Genomic DNA, 27,769 nt, shown 5'->3' with positions numbered 1-27,769 from the left:
GTCTGCATGGGAATAGAAATCGAGAAAGATAAAATTGGAATGAAGTTCAAACTTGGGGTAGGTAGACTGAGAAGCGGATCGATAAAAGTGGACTGTAAAAAGCTATCACATTTAAACATTACTTTGATGTGTCTTTGAAGAGCAGCGACCAGAATTGGAAAGTGGAATCAGGTTGACAAAGTTTTCCATCAGTACATGATCCAGAGACATAGACTGTGTTGTAAACTCTTCGTCAATTTTAAACTATTTTCAATTTTGAAATTTTGCAAGTTTTGCTGTTGAAACTTTGAAGTAGGTGCTCATATGGGAACCAGCATGTCATCTCTCCCCACCGCCCCCCCCCGGCCCCCACTGATAAGGTGGTGGGTTCAAACACCACTTTAGGTCATGTCTGGGATGATATATAAAAGAACTTCACTTCCCAAGTTGTGACGTTAATCAGGGCCAGGCATGCACTGTGCAATCTAGAATTTGATCACACCACTAGAGTATCCATACACTTACATGGCCCAATACCCCTACTGGAGCGTAGATCTCCGACAGTGGCTCAACAGAGTTCTCAGTTCTTGGCCAGTCTTTCATGTTGTTGCCAGGTGTAGCCCACCTTGGTGTATCCTACCCCTCCCAGATATGAAGCCTTTCAGTCTTCGGTAGCTCTGTGTTTTTACAGATGCGGCTGCTAGCCCCATGTCCATCCCTCCTCCGTTTGCAGCAAGGTTTGGGACCCTTCATGGTGGAATTTATCGACAACCTAGTTTCCATCTATTCTAAACCTTCAATTAATGGTGCGTTTAAAAGATCTACCTAATCAAAGTGTGCTAACTCCCTGATTTTGTAGATTATGTAAAGAACCTGAGGATTGAATAAGTGAGAGGACTGCTGGCCCACTCATGCCTCTGACACCATCCTTTAAGATCTTGTAACACAGCCCTGTGTAGCCATGCTAACCCTCTATCCTTTGATTCCCTGAATATCCAAAGTACTGAGACATGAGTGTGTAATTGGAACACTCACAACACGCTGGAGGAACTCAGCAGGTCCGGCAGCATCCGTGGAAACGATGAGTCGACATTTCGGGCTAGAACCCTTCGTCAGGACTGTAGGGGGAAGGGGCAGAGGCCCTATAAAGAAGGTGGGGGAAGGGTGGGAAGGAGAAGGCTGGTAGGTTCCAGGTGAAAAACCAGTAAGGGGAAAGATAAAGGGGTGGGGGAAGGGAGGCAGGGAGGTGATAGGTGATAGTGTGTAAATGAAATGTGAAATTTGGTGGAGAATCTCATGAAGTTATCAAACTGGGGGGCTGCCTGCTCTCTCAGTTGAATATAAAAGATTCATTGCACTTTTTGGAGTGAAGCAGGCAAATTTCCTCTATTCCACCTTTTCTATTAAACCATCAACCAACATTAGTGAAGACTGCTCCTCAGATTGCTGCTCTTTGAACTTATGGTGGGAAAATTGACTGTTCTCTTTCCTAAGTCACAATGAAGCCATCAAGTCAAAAGCCTATAAAAGGGAGGAAAGGGCCTTTGGAGTCATTAATGCAGATCTTTTTTTCCTCCTAGGGGATTACTGACCACTTTGCTCTTCATTCTCCGTGCCCTAGTGTCTGCCAACTTCAGTATCATCTATATCTACACTGCAGAGGTAGGTAGCACCCAATGACTCACTGTGCTTATCATCATTTCATCTAATAGAAGGAAGAATATCCTCTTCCTCCTCCTCCTTTCTCGTTACTTATTAGAAAAAATATAAAGGCCTCCAAAATAATCGACCATTCTATCTTATTCAAATTTTTGAGTTTGCCCTCCAGCTTTCCAGGATATTTTGATGATAATGTGTCACTGGAGAGGCTACGCTGGAAGCTGAGAGTGCCGCAGCCTTCGAGCAGGTTGAATTGAGTGTGTGGTTGTAGCTTATCAAACTGGAAGCATTCATACTGAACACAACCACACTGAACATATGGGAGAATGAGGAGGTGGTAGATAGGAACTACAGGGAGGTCCTCAACCAAAGGTTGCAGGAGGCAGGTAACTGAGTGACTGTCAGGAGAAGGAAGGGAAATGGGAAGCCAGTAGAGATTACCCCTGTGGCCATTCCCTGCAGTAATAAGTATACCACTTTGGATACTGTTAAAGGAGATGTCCGACCAGGGGAAGCCACAGTGACTGGGTCTCAGTCACTGAGTCTGGTTCTGTGGCTCAGAAAGGAAGTCAGGTGTAGAGCAGTACAGTGGTGATGGGAGATTCCATAGACAGAGGAACAGAGACAAGATTCTGTGGGTGTGATAGAGACATCCGGATGGTATGTTGATGTCTCGGATCATGTTCACAGTATTCTAAAGGGGGAGGGTGAGCAGCCAGAAGTCCTGGTACATATTAGCACCATTAACATAGGTAGGAAAGGTGCGGAGGTCCTGAAGAGAGATTTTAGGGAGCTAGGTAGAAAGCTGAAAAGCAGGACCTTCAGGTAGTAATCTCGGGAATTGCTGCCTGTGCCATGCGCCAGTGAAGGTAAGAATCGGATAATTTGGCAGATGAATGTGTTGCTGAGGACCTAGAGTAAGGGGTAGAGGTTCAGATTTCTGGATCATTGTGACCTCTTCTGGACGAGGTACATGTACAAAAGGAACGGGCTGCATCTGGACCCAGGTGACTTCCAATATCCTGCGTGTCGTTTTGCTAGAGCTGTCCAGGAAGGTTTAAACTATTTCGGTAGGCGGATGGAACCTGGAGTGATAGGGCTGAGGATTGAGCAGTTGCTTTACAAACAGGCAGTGTGTAGTGAGACTGCTAGCAAGGAGAGCCTGATAACAGGGCAAATTTGCAGTCAAAGGGATGAGCTGCAATGTAAAAGGCGTACAAAATTGATAAGGTGATGAATGCAGGACTGAATGTGTTAGATTTCAGTGCACACTGTATACAAAATAAGGTAAATGAATTTGTAGCACAGTGGCAGATTGACATTTATGATTTTGTGGGAATCATTGAACTGTGACTGAAAGAAGATTATAGCTGGGAGTTAACGTTCTGAAATGTACGTTGTATTGAAGGGACAGGCAGGTTGGTAAAAAATGAAATCATATCATTAGAAAGAAGTGACATAGGATCAGAAATGTAGAATCATTGTGGGTCGAGCGATGAAACTGCAAAGGTAAAAAGGCCCTGGTATGAGCTATATACAGACCTCCAAACAGTAGCAAAGATATGGTTTACAAATTACAATGGGAGATAGAAAATGCATGTCAAAAGGGCAATGTTACAATAGTCATGGGGGATTTCAATATGCAGGCAGGTTGGTGCTGGATCCCAAGAGGGGAATTTGTAGAGTGACTATGAGATGACCTTTTAGAGCAGCTTATGGCAATCAGCTATTCTGGATTGCGTATTGTGCAAGGAACTAGAATTGATTAGGGAGCTTAAGGTTAAAAAAAAAACCCTTAGGAGGCAGTGATCATCACATGACAGAACTCACCCTGTAGCTTGAGAGGAAGAAGCTAAAGTTAGATGTGGAGTTAAGGGATTAAGAGGCATGGGAGAGGAGCTGGCCAAAATTGATTGGAAGAGAACACTGGCAGGGTTGATGACAGAGCAGCAAAGGCTGTAATTTCTGGGAGGAATTTGGAAGGCACAGGATAGACATATCCCAAAGATGATGCAACCATGGCTGACAAGAGAAGTCAAAGCCAACATAAAGAGAGGGCATATAATAGAGCAAAATTTAGTGGGAAGTTAAAGGATTGGGAAGCTTTTAAAAACCAACAGAAGGCAACTACAAAAGTCATAAAGAAGGAAAATATGAAGGAAAGCAAGCCAATAATACTAAAGAGGATATAAATGTTTCTTCAGATATATAAAGAGTAAAAGAGAGCCAAGAGTAGATATCGGACCACTGTAAAATGATGATGGAGAGGTAGTAATGGGGGACAATGAAATGGCAGATGAACTGAATAAGTATTTTGCATCAGTCTTCACTGTGGAAGACACTAGCAGTATGCCACATATTCAGTCCTGTCCAGTGGTGAAATTGAGTGAATTTGCCATTACCAGGGAGAAGGTCCTTGAGAAATTGAAAGGTCTGAAGGTAGATAAATTACCTGGAGCAGATGGTGTGCACCCCAGGGTTCTGTAGAAGGTAGCTGAAGAGATTATGGAGGCATTAGTAATAATCTGTCAAGAACCAATTGATTTTGGCATGGTTCCGGAGGAGTGGAAAATTGCAAATGTCTCTCCACTCTTCAAGAAGCGAGAGAGGCAGAAGAAAGGAAACTATTGGCAAGTTAGGTTGACTCAGTGATTGGGAAGATGTTAGAGTTGATCGTTAAGGATTTAGTTTTAGGCTACTTGGAGGCACATGATAAAATAGATCAAAGTCAGCATGGTTTCCTTAAAGGAAAATATTTTCCAATGAATCTGTTGGAACTCTTTGAAGAAATAACAAGCAAGATGGACAAAGGAGAATTGATGGATGGTATGTACTTGGATTTTCAGAAGGCCTGTGACAAGGCCCCACATATGAGGCTGCTGAACAAGTTAGGAGCCCATGGTACTACAGGAAAGTTACTCGGATGGGTAAGCATTGGCTGATTGACAGAAGGCAAAGAGCGGGAATAAAGGAAACCTTTTCTGGTGACTAGGGGTGTTCCACAAGGGACTGTGTTAGGACTGATTCTTTTACTTTATGTGTGAATGATTTGGATGAAGGAATTGTTGAATTTGTGGCCAAGTTTGCAGACGATACAAATCTAGCTGGGGGAGCAGGTCGTGTTGAGGAAGCAGAGAGGCTTTAGGAGATGGATAGATTAGGAGAATGGGCAAAGAAGTGGCAGATGAAATACAGTGTCAGGAAGTGTATGGTCTTCTAAATGGAGAGAAAATTCTAAAATCTGAGGTGCAAAGGGAGGCCTCATGCAGGATATATTTATGGAAGAGATAGATTCTTGATTAGTCAGAGCATGAAAGGATACCGGGAGAAGTTGGGAGATTAGGCTGAGAAGTAAAATGGATCAGCCATGATGAAATAGTGGAGCAGACTTGATGGGGTCAAATTGCCTAATTCTGCGCTTATATCTTATTATCTTATGGTCATTACCAGATGGGCTGGAATCAGAAAATATTTCTTGGTACTGGAACTCTTCACTGACTGGCCAGGCCTAGAAGTGACTTGGATCTATCAATGAGGTTCAGGTTTAATGTCAATCAGCAGTAAAATGTTCCTGTTACATACAGCGGGCTCTGCAATAATGTGATAGTGACATTCTGAAGAAGGCTTCTGTTATAGAACGTTGTAATAACTGAACAGGCTGCAGCTGCATGCAAAGCATATACTTCAACAATGTTCATAATACAAACAGTATTCCCTCTTCCAGCAATCATGTTGCAACCAACTTGCATTAAGGAAACAGATGTTATAGCAGAATTACAGGCTTTGGGGATAATTCTTCTCGAAATAGTAATCTGGAAGGACCATTGCCTGTGTCACCCACTGTTACACATACTACTCTAACTGGTTTTAGAACATAGAACAGTGTAGCATAATACTCGCTCTTTGGCTCACAATGTTGTGCCGATCCTTTAATGTACTGTAAGATCAATCTAACCCTTCCTCCCACATACCCCTGCATATATCTGTTCGTCGTGCTTATCTACAAGTCTTGTAAGTGCCTCTAATGTAATGCTTCTACCATCACCTCTGGCAATGCATTCCATGTACTTACCACTCCCCGTGTAAAAAAAACTTATCTCTGACACCTCCCCTATACCTTCCTCCAATCACCTTAAAATTATACCCTCTCCTATTAACCATTGCCACCCTGGGGGGAGATAGACTCTGGCTGTCCACTTTATCTATGCCTCTTAATCATCTTCAAAGATTCAAAGTACATTTATTATCAAAGCACGTAGGCAGTATGCAACCCTGAGTTTCGTCTTTCCCACAGATTGTCATGAAACAAAGAAAACCATGGAGTCCGTTCAAAGAAAAACATCAACTCCCCAGCCCTACCCTATACACGCAAAAAAAAATCACACAACTGCAAAAAACACAGTATAAAACACAAATTTTCCAGGCCTGTTCAGTTCAGCTCAGTGTTCATTGTCTGCAGGTTGCCCTGATTCAAAATCATCCAAAATAACAGAGAGAGAGTGAGAGAGAGTGAGAGTGAGTGAGAGTGAGTGAGAGAGAGAGAGAGAGAGAGATAGAGATATAGATCTCTCTCTCACATTCAAAGGCAGGACTTTGGCAAGTGAGCAGAACAGTCACATGCAGATTGTCTGGCAGCAGCAAGTGAGAGGCTGGTAGACGGTGCTGGACACCTGCTCACCTTGATGGTTTCATTCTTCCTCGGTGCTTTCATCAGCGAGATTGGTGAGAAGTGGAGTGAATCACGGGCTTGCGTCCTGTCTCTAGGCTTCTTGGCCTCTAGGCTGCATGCTTCACTCGAAACCTCATGGAACACTCTTAGAGACAGCAAATCACCAGATTTCTCAATTGGCCTGAAAACCCACCACCAAAATGTAGATCGCAAGCTCTAACAGTAGCAGAACCACATTTGAAAGATAAAGAAGACATAAAGAAGTGAAAGAAGTAGTTTCGTGAACCACCTAGATAATGTCACCCGAGGTTGCATCTTCTTCTACAGCCCTATCAAACCACCTCTCATCTCCTTTCACTCCAAAGAGAAAAGACCTAGCTGGCTCAAGTCCTTTATAAATCCAGGTCCTTTATAAATATCACAAGGAGCAGGGGTCTAGGCAGAATACGCTCCATCTACTACCACCCTCATCCTTCTGTGGGAAGCCAATTCTGAATCCATGCAACACACACAAAATGCTGGAAGAACTCAGCAGGTCAGGCAACATCCATGGAAAAGAGCAAATAGGCGACGTCTTGGCCCGAGGTGTGAACTGTTTGCTTCTTTCCATGGAAGCTGCCTGGCCTGCTGAGTTCCTCCAGCATTTTGTGTGTGTTGCTTTGGATTTCCAGCATCTGCAGATTTTCTTGTGTTTCTGAATCCCCACAGCTGTTTCCTTGATCCATGCCTCCTGACTATTTAAATGAGCCTAATGAAGGAATGTGGTCAAAGACATTAGATCCATGTACACCACATCCACTGATTGAATTCATCAACTTGTTTTGCCACTTCCTTGAAGAATTCAATTGGGCTCATGAAGTATGACCTTTCTAGAGCAAAGGAATAACATTTGCCACCTGCCAGTCTTCAGGTGCTATTCCTATTGTTAGCGATGACTCAAACATCATCACCAAAGTTGCAGCTGTCTCTGCCTGTGGTAACCTGGGGTATATCCACCTGGCCCCGGGACACATCTATCCTGATGTCTTTCAAATGCTCCTATGCCTTCTCTTTCTTAACGTCAACATGTTCCAGCATATTAGCCAGTTCTATATTAATCTCACATTTATCAAGGCCCCTCTCACTGGTGAATACAGAACCAAAGTATTTATTAAGTAACCTGGGTTTTATCCCATCTGGCCACAGGGGTTTATCTATCCTACTGTTTTACAAAATTTCCAGTATGCTGGTTCCTCCTTAACCTCAGCATGTCCCTCTCAGGAGTGAAGCAAAGTATTCTTCAAGGATCTATTGAGATACAACGTGCAACAGGTCTTCCAGCCCCTCGAACCGCACTGCTCAGAAATCCCCCAATTTAATGCTAGCCTAATCAATGGCCAATTTATCTACTAAAACTGGAGCACCCAGAGGAAACCCGGGGAGAACATACAAACTCCTTACAGGCAGCAGTGGTAATTGAACCCTGGGTCACTGGTACCGTAAAGCGTTGTGCTAACCATTACGCTACTGTGCCACCTGCTACCAGATCCCCCCATCTGTTCTTACTCCAAACATTTGCTTCCTGTTTTATCCCTGATCAGTCCTACCCTCACCCTAGTCATCCTCTTGTTCTTCACAGACATGCAGAATGCCTTAGTGGTTTCCTTAATCTTACTTGCCAAGGCCTTCTCATGTCCCCTTCTAGCTCTCCTAATTCCCTTCTTCAAGATTCAAGATTGTTTCATAATTCAACATAATGCTCCAAAACTTCTGCAACCACCAAACACATCTCCCCCTCCCCCGCGTTTTCTGCTTTCCGCAGGGATCGTACCCTGCACCACTCCCTTGTCCATTCGTTCCCCCCCCACCCCTGATCTCCCTCCTGGCACTTATCCTTGCAAGTGGAACAAGTGCCACACCTGCCCCTACACGTCCTTCCTCACCACCATTCAGGGCCCCAAACAGTCCTTCCAGGTGAGGCAACACTTCACCTGTGAGTCTGTTAGGATCAAATACTGTGTTCGGCTTCTCACGTATCGGTGAGACCTGATGTAGATTGGGAGACCGTTTCACCGAGCATCTACGCTCTGTCTGCCAGAACAAACAGGATCTCCCAGTGGCCACTCATTTTAATTCCACTTTCTATTCCCGTTCCAATATGTCCCATCAATAGCCTCCTCCACTGCCGGGATAAGACCACACTTACATTGGAGGAACAATGCCTTATATTCTGTTTGGGTAGCCTCCAACCTGATGGCATAAACATTGATCTTTCCAACTTCTAGTAATGTCCCCTTTTACAATTTCCCATCCCCTTGTCCCTCTCTCATGTTAACTCTTTGCCTGCTCAACACCTCCCTCTGATGCTCATCTCCCCTATTTTCTTTCTTCTATGGTCTTCTGTCTGTTTCACCAATCAACTTCTTAGCTCTTTGCTTTATCTCTCCCCCTCTAAGTTTCACCAATTGCCTTGTGTTTCTCCCTCCCCTCTCCCCACTTTTTAAATCTTCTCCTCAGCTTTTTTCTCCAGTGCTGCCAAAGGATTTCAGCCCAAAATGTTGACTGTACTCTTTTTCCATAGATGCTGCCTGACCTGCTGAGTTCCTCCAGCATTTTGTGTGTGTTGCTTGGATTTCCAACATCTGCAGATTTTCTCTTGTTTGTAATCAGGATTGTTTAATGCCTTTTCCAGAACACCAGTGTAAAGGAGAATGAAATGATTTTTTCTCTAGATCTGATAGAGCATCTAAAAAGCAAAGTAAATTAAAGAACACAATACTAATAAAACACAATAAATATAGCTTCTTAAGTCCTTCCTGGCTAGGTTATATCTCTCCAGAGCCCTGTGTGATTCTTGCTTCCTAATTCTTAAGTATGCTTCCTTCTTCTTCTTGGTTAGATTAGATGTTCTATCCGTACTTTAAATGTACCATCCTTTCCCTGCCTCAGTGGAACAAACTTATTCAGAACCCCATGTAACTGCTCCCTAAACAACTTCCACATTTCCATTGTGCATTCTCTGAGTGCTTCTCTTCCAATTCACACTTCCAAGTTTATGCCCGATAGCATCATAATTCACCACCCCCCCTATTAAATACTTTTCTATACTGTCTACTCCTGTCATCCAAGGCTACGGTAAAATTCAGAGATATAGTCACTAACTTCAAAATGCTCACCCATTAAGAGATCTGTCACCTGACCAAGTTCATTACTAAATACTCGATCCAGTATGGCCTCTGCTCATTTTGTGTCAGGAGTCCTTCCCAGTTACCCCCTAACAATTTCTGCACGATCTAAACCTCTTGCACTAAGGAGGCCCCTTATCAGAGAAGTTGAACTCACCCATGATAACAACCCTATTTTCATACCTTTCCAAAATCTGGCTCCCAATCTGCTCCTCAGTGTATCTGTTGCTATGGGGAGTGAGGGATCTATGGAATACTCCCAATAGAGTAATTGCTTCTTTCCTATTATCTGACTTCCACCCACACTGACTCAGTAGATGATCCCTCCAGAACCTCCTTGCTTTCTGTAGTTGTGATACTATCCCTGATTAGCAACACCACTCCTGAAAACCCTTATTACTTTGTATCTATGCAACTTACCCATTCTCACATCATTCTCTTTTGATTCCTTCGCTTCATACCAACGCTAACACGTGACATAAGACAATAAACCTGTCAGAATGTTTTTGTGATGTGGGTGGAAACCACAGCACCTGGTGGTAACCTAGCAGAACGTACAAGCTCCACACGAGGACAAGGATTGAATCTCAGTCTGTGAGGCAGCAATATTAACTGCTGAACCATCATTCTGCCATATACTTGACACTCCGCCAATTAACTGGATTAATGCTGCCTTTAAAACTAATCCATCTAGTGATCCTTCCCAAATGGCAACTTGAACAATGACTTCTTGTCATGATGCTAGGGTTATGGCCATCATCTCAAGCTCGATGGTGTGCATGAATATGTTTTTCCAAGAAGAAAACACTAGTTGTTGCTTTTTTCTGCATTCTAGGTCTATCCTACAGTCATGCGTTCCTTGGGACTAGGGTCCTGTAGTTCGATGGCTCGCGTTGGAGCAATGATCGCACCCTTTATAGCACAGGTGAGCTGTGTCTTATTCTGCCTCAGGTAATGGGAAGGCCCGTGGTAAACCATTGGATCTTAAATGGCCATTCTAACAACTAATTATCCAATTTTTAGATTAGATCAAATTGGAATTCTACTTTGTTTGGAATGTTTGTTAATTTTAGATATTTAAATTGACTATGACTACTAACCAAAAAAAGAAAGTTTTGTGCAGCGCGTTCCATTTCTTCCTCCTCCACCACCATCTCTTCAGCACCAGACACCGGACAGTCCTTTTTCAATGGGAAATAATGGAAGGATACTCCTACTTAGCAAAGGTATTTAGGAACATAACCCTTTCATTAACTAGGGGAGACTGCACTTAATTTCTTATAGGTATTTGAGATAGCTGAATGATTACAGTAATGAGAAATAGGCAGTAATTTTAAGAAGTCGTCTCAGGATTGAAATATTAACTGTTTCTTCTTTTTTGTAGCTGCAGCCTGACATGCCATCATACTTCATGTCTGCTCATTACTGACATTCAGGCCTGATTTGTGAATGCATTCTCTCTAATAAGTAATGTTTTGCCCATTCAGGTCCTTCTTGCCTCATGGCCCACAGCAGCCTTGTGCCTCTTCAGTGCAGTGTGTATTATCTGTTCCATATTGGCTTTCACCCTTCCAATTGAGACCCAAGGTCGAGCAATGCAGGTGAGATTCTGAGCAACTTCTTCATGTGTCCAGAGTGGTCATTAATGGAGGTAGAGGTGACAGAGCAGTTAAACCCCGGCATCCCCAAGTGACCAGAACAGAGGACTAACTGATGAATGAGAGCTACAGGGTTAGAGAAACATGCAGAGGTGGAGGTGACCTTCAGTGGAAAATTTTAAATATAAGGCTTGGAATGATTAAAGAAAGATATTTCATTGGAAGGTAGTTTGGTGAGTACAGAGGTGGCATACAAACTGAACAAAATCTGGACTGTCTATCAACCACCCATAACACACCCATCTGACATTAAGCTCATTTTTGACTCAAACAACAGGAATTCTGCAGATGCTGGAAATTCAAGCAACATACATCAAAGTTGCTGGTGAACGCAGCAGGCCAAGCAGCATCTGTAGGAAGAGGTGCAGTCGACGTTTCAGGCCGAGACCCTTCGTCAGGACTTTTTGACTCTCCCTTTTACCTTATTAATTCCTTCTAGATTCTATCACCATGCTAACCACTGATAAATGTTAGGATTCCAGCAGCAGTTTTGGATGAGCTAAGTTTACAGGAGTGCAAGATGGCAACATTGAAGTAGTTATGATTAAAAGACACAAAAGCCTGAAGTTGAATTCAACTGCAAATGGCATAAGTCTGGAATGGAGATAGGATGGTTGTGCATGGACCTGTTAGGCATGGACTTGAATATGACTCTATAAGCAGCAGGCTGAGGGTAGCAGACACCAACAGAATCAACAAACTCATCCGTAAGGCCAGTGATGTTGTGGGGATGGAACTGGACTCTTTCACGGTGGTGTCTGAAAAGAGGATGCTGTCCAAGTTGCATGCCATCTTAGATAATGTCTCGATCCACTACATAATGTACTGGGTGGACACAGGAGTACATTCAGCCAGAGACTCATTCCACCGAGATGCAGCACAGAGTGTCATAGGAAGTCATTCCTGCCTGTGGCCATCAAACTTTACAACTCCTCCCTTGGAGGGTCAGACACCCTGAGCCAATAGGCTGGTCCTGGACTTATTTCATAATTTACTGGCATAATTTACATATTACTATTTAACTATTTATGGTTCTATTACTATTTATGGTACAACTGTAACGAAAACCAATTTCCCCCAGGATCAATAATGTATGACTATGACTGTAAGCTTTGAGAATTATGCTGACTGCACTTGGAGAGGCCCTCACCAAAGCTGTTCTAAATGTTTATACACTTAGGAAGGTGTTAAGCAATGATTTTGCATTCTTCCATTAAGTTGGTGCCAGCTTTAGAAACTATTTTAACTTACTTTTCAGGAGATCAAACCATCTCCAACTGGATTATGAATATAGGTCTGGACTTAGTGTATGTTGGAGATGAAGAAGCATGACCTTTATCCTTGGCCCTTTCGGAACACTTCCGCCAGAAAAGGTTAAGTCGTTTGCTGGACAGTATGTATGGTGTGGCATTTCTCATTACTATTGCACTGGGAGCAACGTACACAATGTTGATTGGAAGTTCATCTCCTTTTCTCGAGTCCTTCAAATATCCATCATCATAAATGGCCTTTAGCAGAGAAGGAGCACTGAGGAAGGCTGCCATCTGGGAAAATCTGTTCTACTATTTGCAGTCAGAAATTACATTGCACCTCAAAACATGGGATAAAATAAAAACAAAAATAAAATCAAAAACAATATTTCTAATTCTTGGAACAGATACCTCAGCATTGGTGGTGGATATGGATTAATGCCATGTGAAACACTGAAGCCCAGTTAAACAAGGAAAGGTTTCCCTCCTCCCTCTATTGTGCCTTCGCTTTTGCCTTCCAATAAACCTGAGGTCTTAACTGTAAAATGCGTCCAACAACCATCTCTATTACTCCTGAATTTTGCATTCCTCTTAACCTAGAGAAAAGGTTATCTTTCCTATGCTGTATTTGGTCCTGGGGAGCTAATAGTACAAAGAAGAGCTCTTGGTGGTGAAATATTCATAGATTTTATAAGGGATTGTTGTCACTAAAACTGGTCCAATATTACTAAAGTGGTGCATTATTGCTCTATCCTCATGACTGATGGAACTCAAACCGTGACCCAGATAGTGATTTTACACATCACAATGTTGCACTAAATTTAATGCGTTGACATCTTTTCATTATCATCACATGTATGATGATACAGTGAAAAACTTAGTTTTGCATGCCATCCATAAAGATCATTTCAAGAACACTTGTTATAAAAAAGCAATATTACAATTGAAGTGATTCAATGCTTTGGATCTGTCACTGAGAAGTTCTACAGTTCTTGTTAGGAAAGCTCAAGTAGCCACATTAGAATAAAAGAAATGAAAGGGGGAGAAGGCCACTCATCCCCATGCACCTGCTCACGCCTCATCAACATCATAGCTGATCTTCCATCTCAACTCTATTTCCTTGCACTAGCCCCATTCTTTTGACTCCTGAGAATACAGAGATACCTGTACCTATCAATCTCTTTTTTGTTTTTGACTGAGCCAACTGAAACAATACCACTACGTGAAGGAATTCCTCCGCATTCCAGTCCTAAATGGCCTACCCCTTAATCTAAGGCTGTAACTCCTTATTCTGGACAGCCAGGGGAAACACCTCTCACTTTGCCAAGACCGGTATGAACTTTCTAAGTCTGAATGAGATCTGCTCACACTTTGCTAAATTTTGCTGGTGCAGGGCAAACCTGTATCTGAATTTTCTAATCAGTCAAATGAATTACAAGTAAAATTGGAATATGTGGGCCCACATCCTACATAGTGGGAGGGACCTATAGAGAAATTATCTTTTAAAATAGGCATAGCACCTTCTATCAATGAATATGCAGTGGGCCCAGGTAGAAGAACAGATCAACCCTATTGAGTTTTAGAGACTATAGGTCCAGAATCATTCCTTTCTCCCACAGACAGTAAACTCACTGTGTTTATAGGATAATATATTTATGCAGTTTTTAAATAACAAACTACAAGTCTGTATTATTTGCACTTAGAAATGTTTAATCATTTTTACCATTTTGTTGACATTTTGGTATTGATTATTGTGATCTGAAGATAAACTTTTAATAATTCTAAATGTAATTGTCTATTTAAATGTAAGGTTACATTCCATTTTCCTGATATGAAATTGAAATGTATTAGAAACAGTTCTCAGCTGTGCTAGGTTTTGTTTGCCAACTTGCCGCTGAGCTTGTAAAAAATTGTTTGAGGTAAATTGTGCGCTTTTTAATAGCTTCAAACATTTCAGTTGTATTTTTTTGTTTATAAGTTTCTACTTGTTACATTTATTTTCCAATATTTTAATTTGCAATCACATGCATAATACATGAGCTTCTTCAACCTGCTATGAAATTGCAATGTGACCAGTTCAATTCACCCATTTGTTCTTTCCCCGTTCTTCTGAAATATTTCTTTCTCCAGTATTTATTCATTTTGGGATGCATGGAGCCATGGAATGTACAGCAGAGAAAAAGGATAGCCATTTATCATATCCAAATTAATCATTGGAGACCAAATTAATATACTAATTGCATTTAGCAGCACCTGCACTGTAACTTTCTAAGCTTTGGCAACTTAAATATAGTTCTTGAATGTTGTGAAAATTTCAAACTCCATCATGCTCTCAGGTAGTGTTCCAGATTTCAACTACCTTCTGGGTAAAAAATACTCTTCTTTAGACCCCCAACAAGCCGCCTATTCATAACCTTAAGCCTAGCCCTTGGTACTTGACACTTCTGTTATGAGAAGTTTCTCATTATCTGTAATTGTATCCCTCATTGTTTGCAGATCCCCCCCCAGCCTCCTCTATTCCGAGAAAAACAAACCAACTCTACCCATCCTCTCATGAATGAATCTTCTCTGCATCCTCTCCAAGGCATCCACATCCTTCTTAAAATGAGGTGACCCAGCTGGCTCACAGAGCTTCAGCTAGTGAATTCAACTACCCTTTAAACAGTGCAATCCAGATAATAATAATTTACTGCATTGAAAATGCAGTAATTTTTAACACAATGCTATCACAGCTCAGGGCAGAGTTTTTATTTATTGAGATACAGTGTAGAATAGATCCTTCCAACACTTTGAGCTGTGCGGCCCAGAAATCCTCTGATTTAACCCTAGTCTAACCAATGGACAGTTTACAATGACCAATTAACCTATCAACCAGCACATGTTTGGCCTGTGGGAGGAAACCAGAGCATCCTGAAGAAGCCCACGCGGACATGGGAGGAACGTACAAACTCCTTACGGACAGTGGCAGGAATCCCAGCATCCTCAGTAAGGAGTCTCTTAAGTCCTTCCCTGGAACTTGTGGGTTTTCTCTCGGTGCTCCGGTTTCCTCCCACAGTCCAAAGATGTGTCGGGTAGGTTACTTGGTCATTGTAAATTGTCCCGTGATTAGACTAGGGTTAAATTGGGGTTGTTGGGTGACGCAGCTCGAAGGGCCAGAAGGGACTATTCTGCACTATATATCTAAATAAAGTAAAATATCCTCTCAATCCACTCTGGTTCTGTAGCCAATTATATTAAATCAATGTCCTCCACGTTCTTGTCAATGGAATAAACTGAAAAGCAATAAATGCTTCACTATGAGATCATTGCATTCCCAAAGGTTCAGTTTATCCACCTGGTACTGAGCTCCTGGTTGGGTCACCTATGAAGGTAAGGTCCTGAGGAGGTTCCAGACAAAGAGAGCATTCCAACCAAGACCTCAGAGATGGAAATGGTGGAAGATGATGTCACATTACAACGGAGTAAAGGCAGAGGAAGGCTGCAGCAGTGAAGGGGTCCTCCATTGCCTTGCATTCCATGCTGCTGGATATCATATTAAACAAAGTCATGCACAACATTCTTCATTAAAGGAATCAACCCTAACATCCCAGTTATATGGATCTTCTACTGCTATCTGAGGAGCCACTAGTAGATAACCCCTTTGGAAACAATACTCGATTTGAGTGATCACACATTACTACATTCATTCCTGAAAATATATTTATTACCTTTGATATTCACATAGAGAGAGGGGTAACAGGAGCTAAGGCACAATTCCTTAGGAAATTTTTAAAAAACTGCCAAATATCAGCATTAAACTTTTGTTCTTCCTAATGTTATTTCAAAACCTGAAAGATTATTACAGTAAACTTCTAGAACAGGGGTTCCCAACCTGCTGTCCATGGACCCCTCGGTTAATGGTAGGGTTCCATGGTATAAAAAAACAGTTGGGAACTCATGATTTAGATGAACAAACCTTAAGTGAATTTACCATTTACGCATGGGTAATTTGTTGATCCACAGAGACAAGATCAAAAGTTTCTGTCTAAAAGGCAATAAAGTAATTCTGATTGGATCATTTAAACCAAAGTGTCAGTCAGGAACCTGAATAAGAAAATTCACAAACTGCAGACACTGGAAATCTGAAGTAAAAAGGCTTATTAGTGAAGGCTCACTAATTTCAGTGGGAATACTATGCATGTTGATGCTGTGGTGTAAGCCTAACATCAAGGATCATGATGCAGAGTTTCGATCCAAAACCTCGACGATTCCTTTCTTTCCACAGGTACTGCTTCTCCAGGAGCCAGCATGAAGCCGATGGGCTGAGCAGCCTCCTTTGCCTCTCATAAATAGTCAACTCACTGGCTCTGCCTACCTGAATCTGCTTCACTCAGATGGGTGAACCCAGTTCACAGACACTCTTTTCATTTTAATTTATATCTACAGATGTTTTTAATCATCTTTAAAATTATTATTCTCATGCATAATAGGCCATTTCATTCTGCTGGAGGAACTCAGCAGGTCACACAGCATCTGTAGAAGGAAATGCATTGTTGACACCATCAATTCTCTTCCTCTCATAAATGCTGCAGGGCCTTCAAATTTCTTTCAGCAGATTATCTGTTGCTCCAGTCTTCTGTACCTCCATGACAAAAATTGTCCACTTTGCACACTGCCTTTACTGGCATCACTGGATGTTGAACTATTGTCTATTCCTTCTAGAATTCTTCTTTTCAGGAAACTCCAGAAACATACACAGAAACTATTTGTCTGAATACACAAATAAAACTTGAAATGAAACTTAAACAACAGGAATTCTGCAGATGCTGGAAATTCAAGCAACATACATCAAAGTTGCTGGTGAACGCAGCAGGCCAAGCAGCATCTATAGGAAGAGGCGCAGTCGACGTTTCAGGCCGAGACCCTTCGTCAGGACTTTGTCCTGACGAAGGGTCTCGGCCTGAAACGTCGACTGCGCCTCTTCCTATAGATGCTGCTTGGCCTGTTGAAATGAAACTCTCTGGTCTGCCAAAAAGTCAGATTGAGCTGTTACTCTCAGTCAAGTGACTGGTGCAATAAAATAACCACAAGAACCCAACCTGAGAACTGAAATTATCTTCGTTAGAAAGTAATACCACTTTCAACAGAAGGACAATTACCACTTTGTGGTTAGTAGCTCATGGCAGGCAACTATCTGATGTCTTTCCAAAAAGCAGATCACTTTCAAAATTTTGTTCAATTCATCAACTTCTGATAGAATAAGGTGAAATCAGTTTTAGTTTTTGATTAACATGGGGTGGCAGAAGCAAAATCTGAGCTGAAGTTAAAGCAGAATAGAACATTGCAGGGTAGCAGCAAATCAATTTATTATTAAAGTTGCACAGAAAGTTTGAGATATCTTCATGCACTCAAACACAATATATTCTGCAGTGCATATATACAACTTCTCTTAGTATTAAAGTGATTCAGGATTGTGATACTAAATGTGCCTCTAACTCTTAAAAATAAGCTGGCTAGATGTAAAGTGCAGATTAATATACAATCTATCAACATTAAACATATAATGTTAATGAGTCCTGATGAAGGTTCATTTTCATAGATGCTGCCTGGCCTGCTGAGATCCCCCACCATTTTGTGTGTGTTGCTCTAATTTCCAGCATCTGCAGAATCTCGTGTTTCTGAATAATGCTACCAACATGTTGCACTTTTCCAGCAGTTTCAACTTTTATTCCTTTTTCAACCTGTTCATCAGCATCCTTGTCATTAAGCACACTCAGTGGAAATTAAACATGGCATGGTAAGTAATAGTTGTAATAAACCTGTCAGAAAAAATATTCGTCCATCACAAGAAAGGAGGGCGCTTTTTATATTTTATGCTCTGTTCCGTGCCTTACCGAGAACTGCAGAGCTGATGATTACACAATGACACCATGTCCACATTCCCAAAGCTCAGCACTCTGATGTAGCAGACTATATGAAAGCACTCTCTCAGTCGCACTCTGCTATATCAAACCACAGATCTTCCCAGGAATGAACTAACTTTAAAAATTGCATTAAAGTACAGGATGGTAATTAGAGATTTAATGCCTGCCATTGTTTAAACTCAGAATACTGCTGTAAAGAGGGCAGATACGTGATCAGCCAAAAATATTAGCATCCAGAGGGCAGTGATGCTTTTACATTCAGATGTTCATACTGACACAATCAATCTGTGCCTGGATTGCTGCAGTGACTTCAGCTCCTTCTCTCCGTCAGAACCAAATCTATTTCGTCCAAGCCTGAAACAGAATGAAGATTAAAAAGGACATAACAGATTGCTAGTGTCAATAAAGTGGACTGAAGCTAATGTTTCAACTTAGAGAAAAATATCACAGAAAATCCAGTGGATCTATTGATATTAAATATTACTCACCCAATCCATTCCAGATTCTTGAGGGTCCGTATGAGGCAGCAGAAAGCAGGGACAGATTGGTCTGTGAAGGAGTTTGATTCCACGTCTAGAGTATTCAGTGACTGGATGCTACTGAGCACAGAGACAAGATTCTCTGCACAATCATCTGTGAGACCGGTATTCCACAGCCTATGGATCAGAAAATGAAAACTAACAGGAATCATATTCAGAGATAGGAGGTAATACCAGATACCAAAACCCGAAGCAAAAGAAAAATAAACAAGAGCTGCTAGCAGGTTGAGACTCAAAAATCACCTGTCTTTTTCTCTCTGTTGTGTCTTTCCATGCCCTGTGGTGCATCGGGCGGCAATCTTGCCATTTCTTTAGCATTTTTGTCTTTTTATTTTAAAAAGAAGCAGAGTTGCTAGCTCAATGCTCAACCCACAACCTAGCATGGATGGAAAGCGTGCGAGGAGCTGGACCACTCACCTCAGAATACGGTGCGGATGCCATTACACCACCAGCCAGCTAATTTCCTTCTACAGGAATCATATTCACGCTGACACTTTCTTGTGAGTGCTTGGGTGTAGTTTTTCACGGGTTCAAAACTTTAGCTAACTCCGCTGACAGAGGGATGTGGCAGCTGCAGCTCTGCCTAGGTTAATGCTGTCACAGTAATTAACTGGTTGTGAACCTCCGCCATTGACACATTCGACATCACCCAGAAACTGCTAATGCACATCCACACAAACATCTGAGCTGAATGGGCTGATGAGATTTATCTAATGACTATTCTCTCAGCAGCTTCTCGTGCCCATTGATTTCACTGGGGTTACTGAACTTGTACTAATTTAACCTGCTGCTGACTCCACAGCCACAACTCCCAGACCGAGAGCCGGGGAATCCGGGGAAATTATCCCGCTCTATTTGACTGCAAGGAATCTGCACTGTGACAATACAATGGTAGCACAGAAGCTACAGCTGCCAACACAAGCCAGACTCACCATCGGACTTTCAGGACTTCTGAGAAGTATACAGGGGTCATTATCAATAAATAGCTTGGCATCCCAGTAGCAGACCTGCCCCAGTGTTTATTGTCAAGACACTAGAGACTATAACCACAGACTCTCCCACAGTGTGGAACTTACTTCAATATCTGTATCTTACAGTTGGGGTTCCTCAGAGCTTCAGATACTTTATCCACTCCTGAATCTCCCAGGTCATTATCACCAAGTTCCAGCTCTGTCAGGGAGTGGTTTGTCGATAGAGCAGAGGCGAGATCACTGGCACCAGTAGCTGTGAGACCGACATCCCACAGTCTGAGGATCAAAAGGCCGGTGAGTGATAGTAAGCAATTTTTTTTTAAGTAAACATCGTTTAACTTTATTAGGTAATTTTGATAAAACAGTAAATCACTTATATAAAACACACACATTGCATTAAATAACACTCGACATCACTAGAACAAGGGAATAGCTGGAGCAGGCCTGATTGCTCCACAAACCCAATACAAACGTGGTTAGCCAATACTGGGCCTCAACTTCTCTGTGCCCGATGTCCATAATCCTTAATCTCTGATCTTTCAAATTTTTTTCTATCTCTCATCAGCTAGCTACTACAATGCTGTGCTGGTTTTAAACATATGAAGTAAGAAAAGTAGATAAATCTCCAGGGACAGATCAGGTATATCCAAGAACACTGTGCAAGCCGGAGAAGAAATTACAGGTTCCCTAGCTGAGATATATGTACCATCATGAACGACAGGTGAAGTGCATGAAGACTGGAGAATGGCATAATATTATATCTTTATTTAAAGGCTGAAAGGGAAAACGTGGGAACTATAGACTAGAAAGTTATAGTTAAGCCTAACATCTGTGGTTGGTAAGTTACTATAGAGGATTTTGAGGAATAAGATACACAAGCAGTGTGAGAGAGAGGACAGACAGGTGATAGAGAAGGAATGCGCTCAGACCGATTGTTTGAGATGTGTCTATTTTAACGCAAGGAGTATTATGAGCAAAGCGGATGAGCTTAGAGTGTGGATCAGTGCTTGGAGTTATGATGTTGTGGCCATTACAGAGACTTGGATGGCTCAGGGACAGGAATGGTTACTTCGAGTGCCAGTCTTTAGATGTTTCAGAAAGGACAGGGAGGGAGGCAAAAGAGGCGGGGGCATGGCACTGTTGATCAGAGATAGTGTCACAGCTGCAGAAAAGGAGGAAGACATGGAGGGATTGTCTACGGAGTCTCTGTGGGTGGAAGTTAGGAACAGAAAGGAGTTATTAACTCTTCTGGGTGTTTTTTATAGACCACCCAATAGTAACAAGGACATCGAGGAGCAGATAGGGAGACAGATTCTGGAAAGATGTAATAATAACAGGGTTGTTGTGGTGGGAGATTTTAATTTCCCAAATATCAATTGGAATGTCCCTAGAGTGAGGGGTTTAGATAGGGTGGAGTTTGTTAGGTGTGTTCAGGAAGGTTTCATGACACGATATGTAGATAAGCCTACAAGAGGAGAGGCTTTACTTGATCTGGTATTGGGAAATTAACCTGGTCATGTGTCAGAACTCTCAGTGGGAGAGCATTTTGGAGATAATGATCACAATGCTACCTCCTTTACCATAGCATTGGAGAGGGATAGGAACAGACAAGTTAGGAAAACGTTTAATTGGAGTAATGTGAAATATGAGGCTATCGGGCAACAACTTGGAAGCATAAATTGGGAACAGATGTTCTCAGGGAAATGTATGGAAGAAATGTGGCAAATGTTCAGGGGAGATTTGCGTGGAGTTCTGCACAGGTACATTTCAATGAGACAGGGAAAGGATGGTAGGGTAGAGGAACCACGGTGTACAAAAGCTGCTGTAAATCGAGTCAAGAAGAAAAGAAGAGCTTATGAAAGGTTCAAAAAACTAGGTAATGATAGAAATCTAGAAAATTATAAGGCTAGCAGGAATGAGCTAAAGAAAGAAATTAGGAGAGCAAGAGGGGGCCATGAGAAGGCCTTGGTGGTCAGAATTAAGGAAAACCCCAAGGCATTCTACAAATATGCGAAGAGAAAGAGGATAAGATGTGAGAGAATAGGACTAATCAAGTGTGACAGTGGAAAAGTGTGTATGGAACAGGAGGAGATAGCAGAGGTACTTAACGAGTACTTTGCTTCAGTATTCACTACTGAAAAGGATCTTGGCGATTGTAGGTTTGACTTACAGCGGACTAAAAAGCTTGAGCATGTAGAAATGAAGAAAGCGGATGTGCTGGAACTTTTGGAAAGCATCAAGTTGGATAGGTCACTGGGACCAGACGAGATGTACCCCGGGCTACTCTGGGAGGTGAGGGAAGAGATTGCTGAGCCTCTGGCGATTATTGTTGCCTCATCAATGGGGATGGGAGAGGTGTCAGAGGATTGAAGGGTTGCAGATGTTGTTCCATTATTCAAGAAAGGGAGTAGAGATAGCCCAGAAAATTTTAGACCAGTGAGTCTTACTTCAGTGGTTGGTAAGTTGATGGAGAAGATCCTGAGAGGCAGGATTTATAAACATTTGCAGAGGCATAATATGATTAGGAATAGTCAGCTTTGTGAAAGGCAGGTCATGCCTTTCGAGCCTGATTGAATTATTTGAGGATGTGACTAAACACATTGATGGAAGTAGAGCAGTAGATGTAGTATATATGGATTTCAGCAAGGCATTTGATAAGGTGCCCCATGCAAGGCTTATTGAGAAAGTAAGGAGGCATGGGATCCAAGGGGAAATTGCTTTGTGGATCCAGAACTGGATTGCCCACAGAAGGCAAAGAGCGGTTGTAGACGGGTCATATTCTGCATGGAGGTCGGTCACCAGTGGAGTGCCTCAGGGATCTGTTCTGGGACCCCTACTCTTTGTGATTTTTATAAATGACCTGGATGAAGGAGTGGAGGAATAGGTTAGTAAATATGTTGATGATACAAAGGTTGAAGGTGTTGTGGATAGTGTGGAGGGCTGTCAGAGGTTACAGCGGGACACTGATAGGACGCAAAACTGGGCTGAGAAGTGGCAGATGGAGTTCAACCCAGATAAATGTGAGGTGGTTCATTCTGGTAGGTCAAATATGATGGCAGAATATAGTATTAATGGTAAGACTCCTGGGAGTGTGGAGGATCAGGGGGATCTTGAGGTTCGAGTCCACAGAACCCTCCAAGCTGATACGCAGGTTGACTCTGTGGTTAAGAAGGCATATGGTGCATCGGCCTTCATCAATCATGGGATTGAGTTTAGGAGCAGAGAGGTAATGTTGCAGCTATGTAGGACCCTAGTCAGATCCCACTTGGAGTACTGTGCTCATTTCTGGTTGCCTCACTACAGGAAGGATGTGGAAACCATAGAAAGGGTGCAGAGGAGATTTACAAGAATATTGCCTGGATTGGGGAGCATGTCTTATGAGAATAGGTTGAATGAACTCGGCCTTTTTTCCTTGAAGCGACGGAGGATGAGAGGTGACCAGATAGAGGTGTATAAGATGATGAGAGGCATTGATCGTGTGGATACTCAGAGGCTTTTTCCCATGGCTGAAATGGTTAGCACGAGAGGGCACAGTTTTAAGGTGCTTGGAAGTAGGTACAGAGGAGATGTCAGGGGTAAGCTTTTTTTTTAAAACGCAGGGAGTGGTGAGTGCATGGAATGGGCTGCCAGCGATGGTGGTGGAGGCAGAAACGATAGGGTCTTTTATGAGACTCCTGGACAGATACATGGAGCTCAGAAAAATAGAGGGTAACCCACGGTAATTTCTAAGGTAAGGACATGTTCGGCACAGCTGAAGGGCCTGTATTGTGCTGTAGGTTTTCTATGTTTCTCAGCACTTAGGACCACAGGGGCTAATTAGGGATATTGAATACAGCTTTGCTTGTAGAAGATCATGTCTCAATAATTTGATTTTTTTTTTGGAGAAGTGACCAGAAGGGCCGACAAGGGCGGGATGGTAGACATTATCTATCTAGATTTCAATAATACCTTTGATAGCTTCTGCATGGTACGCTGCTATAGAAAGTTGGCTTGCTTGGGATCCAGGGAGAGTTAGTGCTATGGATATAGAATTGGCTTGATGGCAAGGAAGCAAAAGATGATGGTGGGAGTGTGTTTCTCGGACCGGAGACCAAGGAGTAGTGGTGTTCCCCACAACTCGGATCTAGGTTCATTGTTATTTATTTGCTTTATCAATGATTTGGATGGGAATGTACAGTACAATGCCCAGTAAGTTTGCAGATGACATTACAATAGGGGCTGTCACTGACCATGAAGATGCTTGTCAGGATTCAAAGAGAGATCTTAATCAGCTGGGTAAGTACATCAAGGAATAGGAAATGCAGTTTCATTGCACTAAGAGTGACATTTTACATTTTGGAAAGTGAATGCACAACTTTCACTGTGAATGGACTGTTGTAGAGTAGAAGAATACAAGTGCAAGATCCCTTTAACTTGTGTCCCACTAATGGCGATGAATACTTTGGCATGCTAGTTTTCAGCAGTCAGGGCACTGAGTATAGAACTCGGATGTTATGCTGCAGTTGTGCAAGGCATTGGTGAGACCACATTTGGAATATTGTCTTCAGTTTTGATCACCTTGGTGTAGAAAAATGCAATTACACTGGAAAGTGTGCAGAGGAGATTCACAAGGGATTGAGTTATGTAGAGGTGTCCAGCAGGTTGTGAGTATTTCGAAGTTCAAAGTAAATTCATTATCAGAGTACGTACAATAAATATCATATGCTATCTTAACATTCATTTTCTTGTAGGCATTTAGAAGAAAGAAAGAAATACAATAGAATCTATGAAAAAAAACATAAACAAGGGACTGACAAACAACCAACGTGCAAAAGGCAAACTGTGCAAATAAGAGAACACCGAGAACACGAGTAGTGAAGAGTTTTTGAATGTGAGTGCAGTTTGTGGGATCAGTTGATTGTGACTGAAATTATCCATGCCAGTTCAGGAGCCTGATGCTGTTGGTTAATAACTGTTTCTAAACGGTTAAACATAAGGCTCGTGTACCTCTTGTCTGATGTTAATAGTAATGGTAGTATTTTCATTGGAGCGTAGGAGAATGACGGCTGATCTTACTGAGGTACAAGACCGTGAGGTGTACAGACAGGGGAAATCAGTCTTTTGTTTCCAGGGGGAATGAAGAACTGGAGGGCAAAGGTCTAAGCTGAGAATAATGATCTAACAAGGGCCTGAGTAACAAGGAGAGGTTCTATAAATGAGAACTTTATTCCCTGGAATGCAGGAGATTCTCAGGGTGACCTGACAAGATATGCATATATGATCATGAGAGGCATAGACGGTGCAGGCACAGACTTTTCCTGAGGGAGGTAGTACTAAAAACAAAATAGAATAGATTTAAGATCAGGGTGAACGATTTAAAAAGGGACATCTGAGTAACATTAGCAGTATTTTAAAAAAACATCTATATCTGTACATGGATAAGAAAGAGTTGGAAGGCAGGTGGGACTAGCTCACTGGCAAGGATATGTTGGGCCAAACTGCCTGTTTCCGTGCTGTTTAAGACTATGATAACAGTTGAGGGGCAACTTTTTCCACCAAAAGAGTGGTGAGCTACCAGACGAAGTGGATGAGGCAGGTACATTAACTAAATTTAGAAAGATTCTTAGCTAGGTATGTGAAATGCTCAAGAGAGATGTGGGCCAAGCAAAGGCAAAGGTGATGAGCTTCGGTCGGAATCTTGATCAGCAAAAACCAGTTCGGCTGAACGGCCTGTTTGTATGCTTTATGACTCTAAATGAATGGTCTGTCATCTCATTCCAAGATTCTCCCACTAGTAAAAGCACCTTCAGATCTGCCCTGCCATGCTCCCTGCCGCGCCCCCCCCCCCCGGTATACGTTTCACTATTAAGATTTATTCTCTTCAACTCCGAACAATGCAGATCCAGCCACTCAAAAGGAAAATCCACTGATCCTAGAACTTAGCCTGGTAAATCTCTTTTGTACCACTGTATTGCTACTAAATTCCTTTTTAGCTAAGGGGAACAAGCATGTACATAGTATTTCACGTGTGACCACAACACCACCCTGTGCTGTTAGTAGCAAAGCTTCCTGTTTCTGAAACTCCAAACTCTTCGCGATAACCACTTGCTGCATGCACTTGTTTATCTGTGATTCGTGCACGAGATTACCTAGATCCCTCCAAACATCATTCATTTTCAGTCTCTTTCCACCTAGACGAGAGTCTGCCTTTTGAGTGCTCTTACTAAGGTCCATGACATCACTTTTTTCTCATTTTAATGTCCATTTATCAAACGTTTGCCCACTCGCTCAACCAATCCATAACCTATTGCAGAGTTGCCATATCACAAACACTGATAATACTAACACTCAGTGTGCAATGACCGGAAACATGAATAAACCTTTCACTCGGATGTAAGCCAGGGAAAGTTGAACACTTGTCTACACACTGCAGACAACCAACATGTGCAGTTCTGGGCCGCGTGCAGCCACTGATTCAGTATGAGGCAGCTAAACCTTCAGCAGTCTGGTTTTCTGCTTTTGTCCTAACCTGCCATAAAACATTGGCAGAACACAAGTGTACCTTGGTTTTAATCACAGATAAACATTTGGAATGGCCTGCTGTTTCATTCAGTCTGAAAGGTGTCCTGTGCCAGTTTGCAAGTAATCTCAGATTAATGCCGAGGCATTGTAACGCATTGGTCAGACTGCATTTGGGGTGTTGCAAGCAGATTTCGGCCCCATATCTAAGAAAGGCTGGCACTGGAGAGGTTCCAGAAGAGCCAGGACATATTATTTCGGTGATGTAGTGACAGCAGGTATTGGAGAATGCAACAGAGTAATATCTGCCCAATCTCCAAAAGTCTACGACTTACCGCAGTTTCCGTATGTTACATTCCGGGTTACTCAGAATTGCAGTCAGAAGTTGAACTCCTAAATCTTCCAGTTTATTAATACCCAGGTCAAGCTCTGTCAGTGTGCGCGTTGTATTGAGAGCAGAAGCCAAGCCAGCAGCACAAGCGGCTGTGAGACCAGTCTTGTCCAACCTGGAGTTTAGAGAGATTGAGGATGAAGGATGCAGAAATTCAGGAGACAGGGCAAATCCTGTGTTTATCAGTAACAGAATTACTGTTCGTATTAATGTTCACCATCAGACAGTGATTGTAAACACAATCTCTGATTCTGGTACTTACTCTAGCTTCTGTATTTTACATTCTGCATTCTTCAGAGCAGCAGATACCAATTCTATTCCCGAATCTCCCAGTTCATTATCTCCCAGCCTAGAGGCAAACAGATAAAATTATTCAAATCCTGGGACTGCCATATTTTCACTCACTTGAGTATTTTAAGAATCACTTAAGGAGATTCATAAACAGGAAATTAATAAACAGATTTTCACATCACTGAACATGAAACTCGTTGTCCATCTCCTGATTATTCACAAAATGCTTTAAGTGTGAAGCCTTTAAACTTTTATTCACTCTCATCCTGAATAATGACCATCCTTTACCTTTGAAGGAAAATATAAATTCTGCTGCTTTTTAATATGCTAGATTTTTTTTAAGGATACAGCAATTTTCTAGTCACACGATTGTGCAGTTAGACGATACCCTTTACACTGAAAAATATTAATATGCATTATATTTCCATGAAATAAATTGTGAGACTCTGCTACTCCTGCTGAAAAATCCTCTCTATGGTTTTATGAGAAGGGAACTTTTATCAATGCAATTGTGGGAATATTCTGTTAATGTCTCTCTAATATTGGGTAAAGGCATCTCTGCTTGGTCCCATTAAATGTCCTCTGCATTTCAGGTCTAACTAGTAAACTGTTAGTGGATTTTTGGAAGAGAGCATGAGAGTGCTTCAAATGATGGAATCTGGAGCTACAAACAGTCTGAAGGAGGAGCTCAGCAGCTTTAGCAGCATCTGTAGGAGGAGAGGAGCTGTCAATGACGTAATGCAGGGTGCTGACCCAAACAATTCTTTACTCCTACAGATGTTACACACACACAATTC

The 27,769-nt window shown here is 42.1% G+C and overlaps 2 protein-coding genes across 7 annotated transcripts in view; one reads left to right on the top strand and one right to left on the bottom strand.

Annotated features, from left to right (window-relative positions):
- Window positions 1-15,209, top strand: part of svopl (SVOP-like) — a 131,031-nt gene extending 115,822 nt beyond the window's left edge. For 3 of the 6 annotated variants that reach the window (XM_063058264.1, XM_063058263.1, XM_063058262.1), the window contains exons 13-16: window positions 1,560-1,641; window positions 10,307-10,396; window positions 10,959-11,072; window positions 12,388-15,206. In XM_063058264.1, coding sequence (XP_062914334.1) covers window positions 1,560-1,641; window positions 10,307-10,396; window positions 10,959-11,072; window positions 12,388-12,417 — 316 coding nt within the window. In that variant the 3' untranslated portion in view covers window positions 12,418-15,206. Of the gene's footprint in view, window positions 1-1,559; window positions 1,642-10,306; window positions 10,397-10,958; window positions 11,073-12,387 lie in introns of all 6 variants that reach the window. The other 3 variants (XM_063058261.1, XM_063058266.1, XM_063058265.1) reach the window with 2 other exon arrangements.
- A 2,813-nt stretch (window positions 15,210-18,022) lies between these two features.
- Window positions 18,023-27,769, bottom strand: part of LOC134352236 (NACHT, LRR and PYD domains-containing protein 3-like) — a 72,497-nt gene continuing 62,750 nt past the window's right edge. Inside the window, exons 9-13 of the mRNA XM_063059528.1 lie at window positions 26,944-27,030; window positions 26,626-26,796; window positions 19,898-20,068; window positions 18,771-18,938; window positions 18,023-18,636 (exon numbers count right to left, since the gene is read on the bottom strand). Coding sequence (XP_062915598.1) covers window positions 18,549-18,636; window positions 18,771-18,938; window positions 19,898-20,068; window positions 26,626-26,796; window positions 26,944-27,030 — 685 coding nt within the window. The 3' untranslated portion in view covers window positions 18,023-18,548. The remainder of the gene's footprint in view (window positions 18,637-18,770; window positions 18,939-19,897; window positions 20,069-26,625; window positions 26,797-26,943; window positions 27,031-27,769) is intronic.

The sequence above is a fragment of the Mobula hypostoma genome, chromosome 9, assembly GCF_963921235.1.
Source record: "Mobula hypostoma chromosome 9, sMobHyp1.1, whole genome shotgun sequence".
In the NCBI taxonomy this organism is placed as follows: Eukaryota; Metazoa; Chordata; class Chondrichthyes; order Myliobatiformes; family Myliobatidae; genus Mobula; species Mobula hypostoma.
Note: the sequence above shows the minus strand (reverse complement) of the source record. Positions and strands in the feature narration are given on the sequence as shown.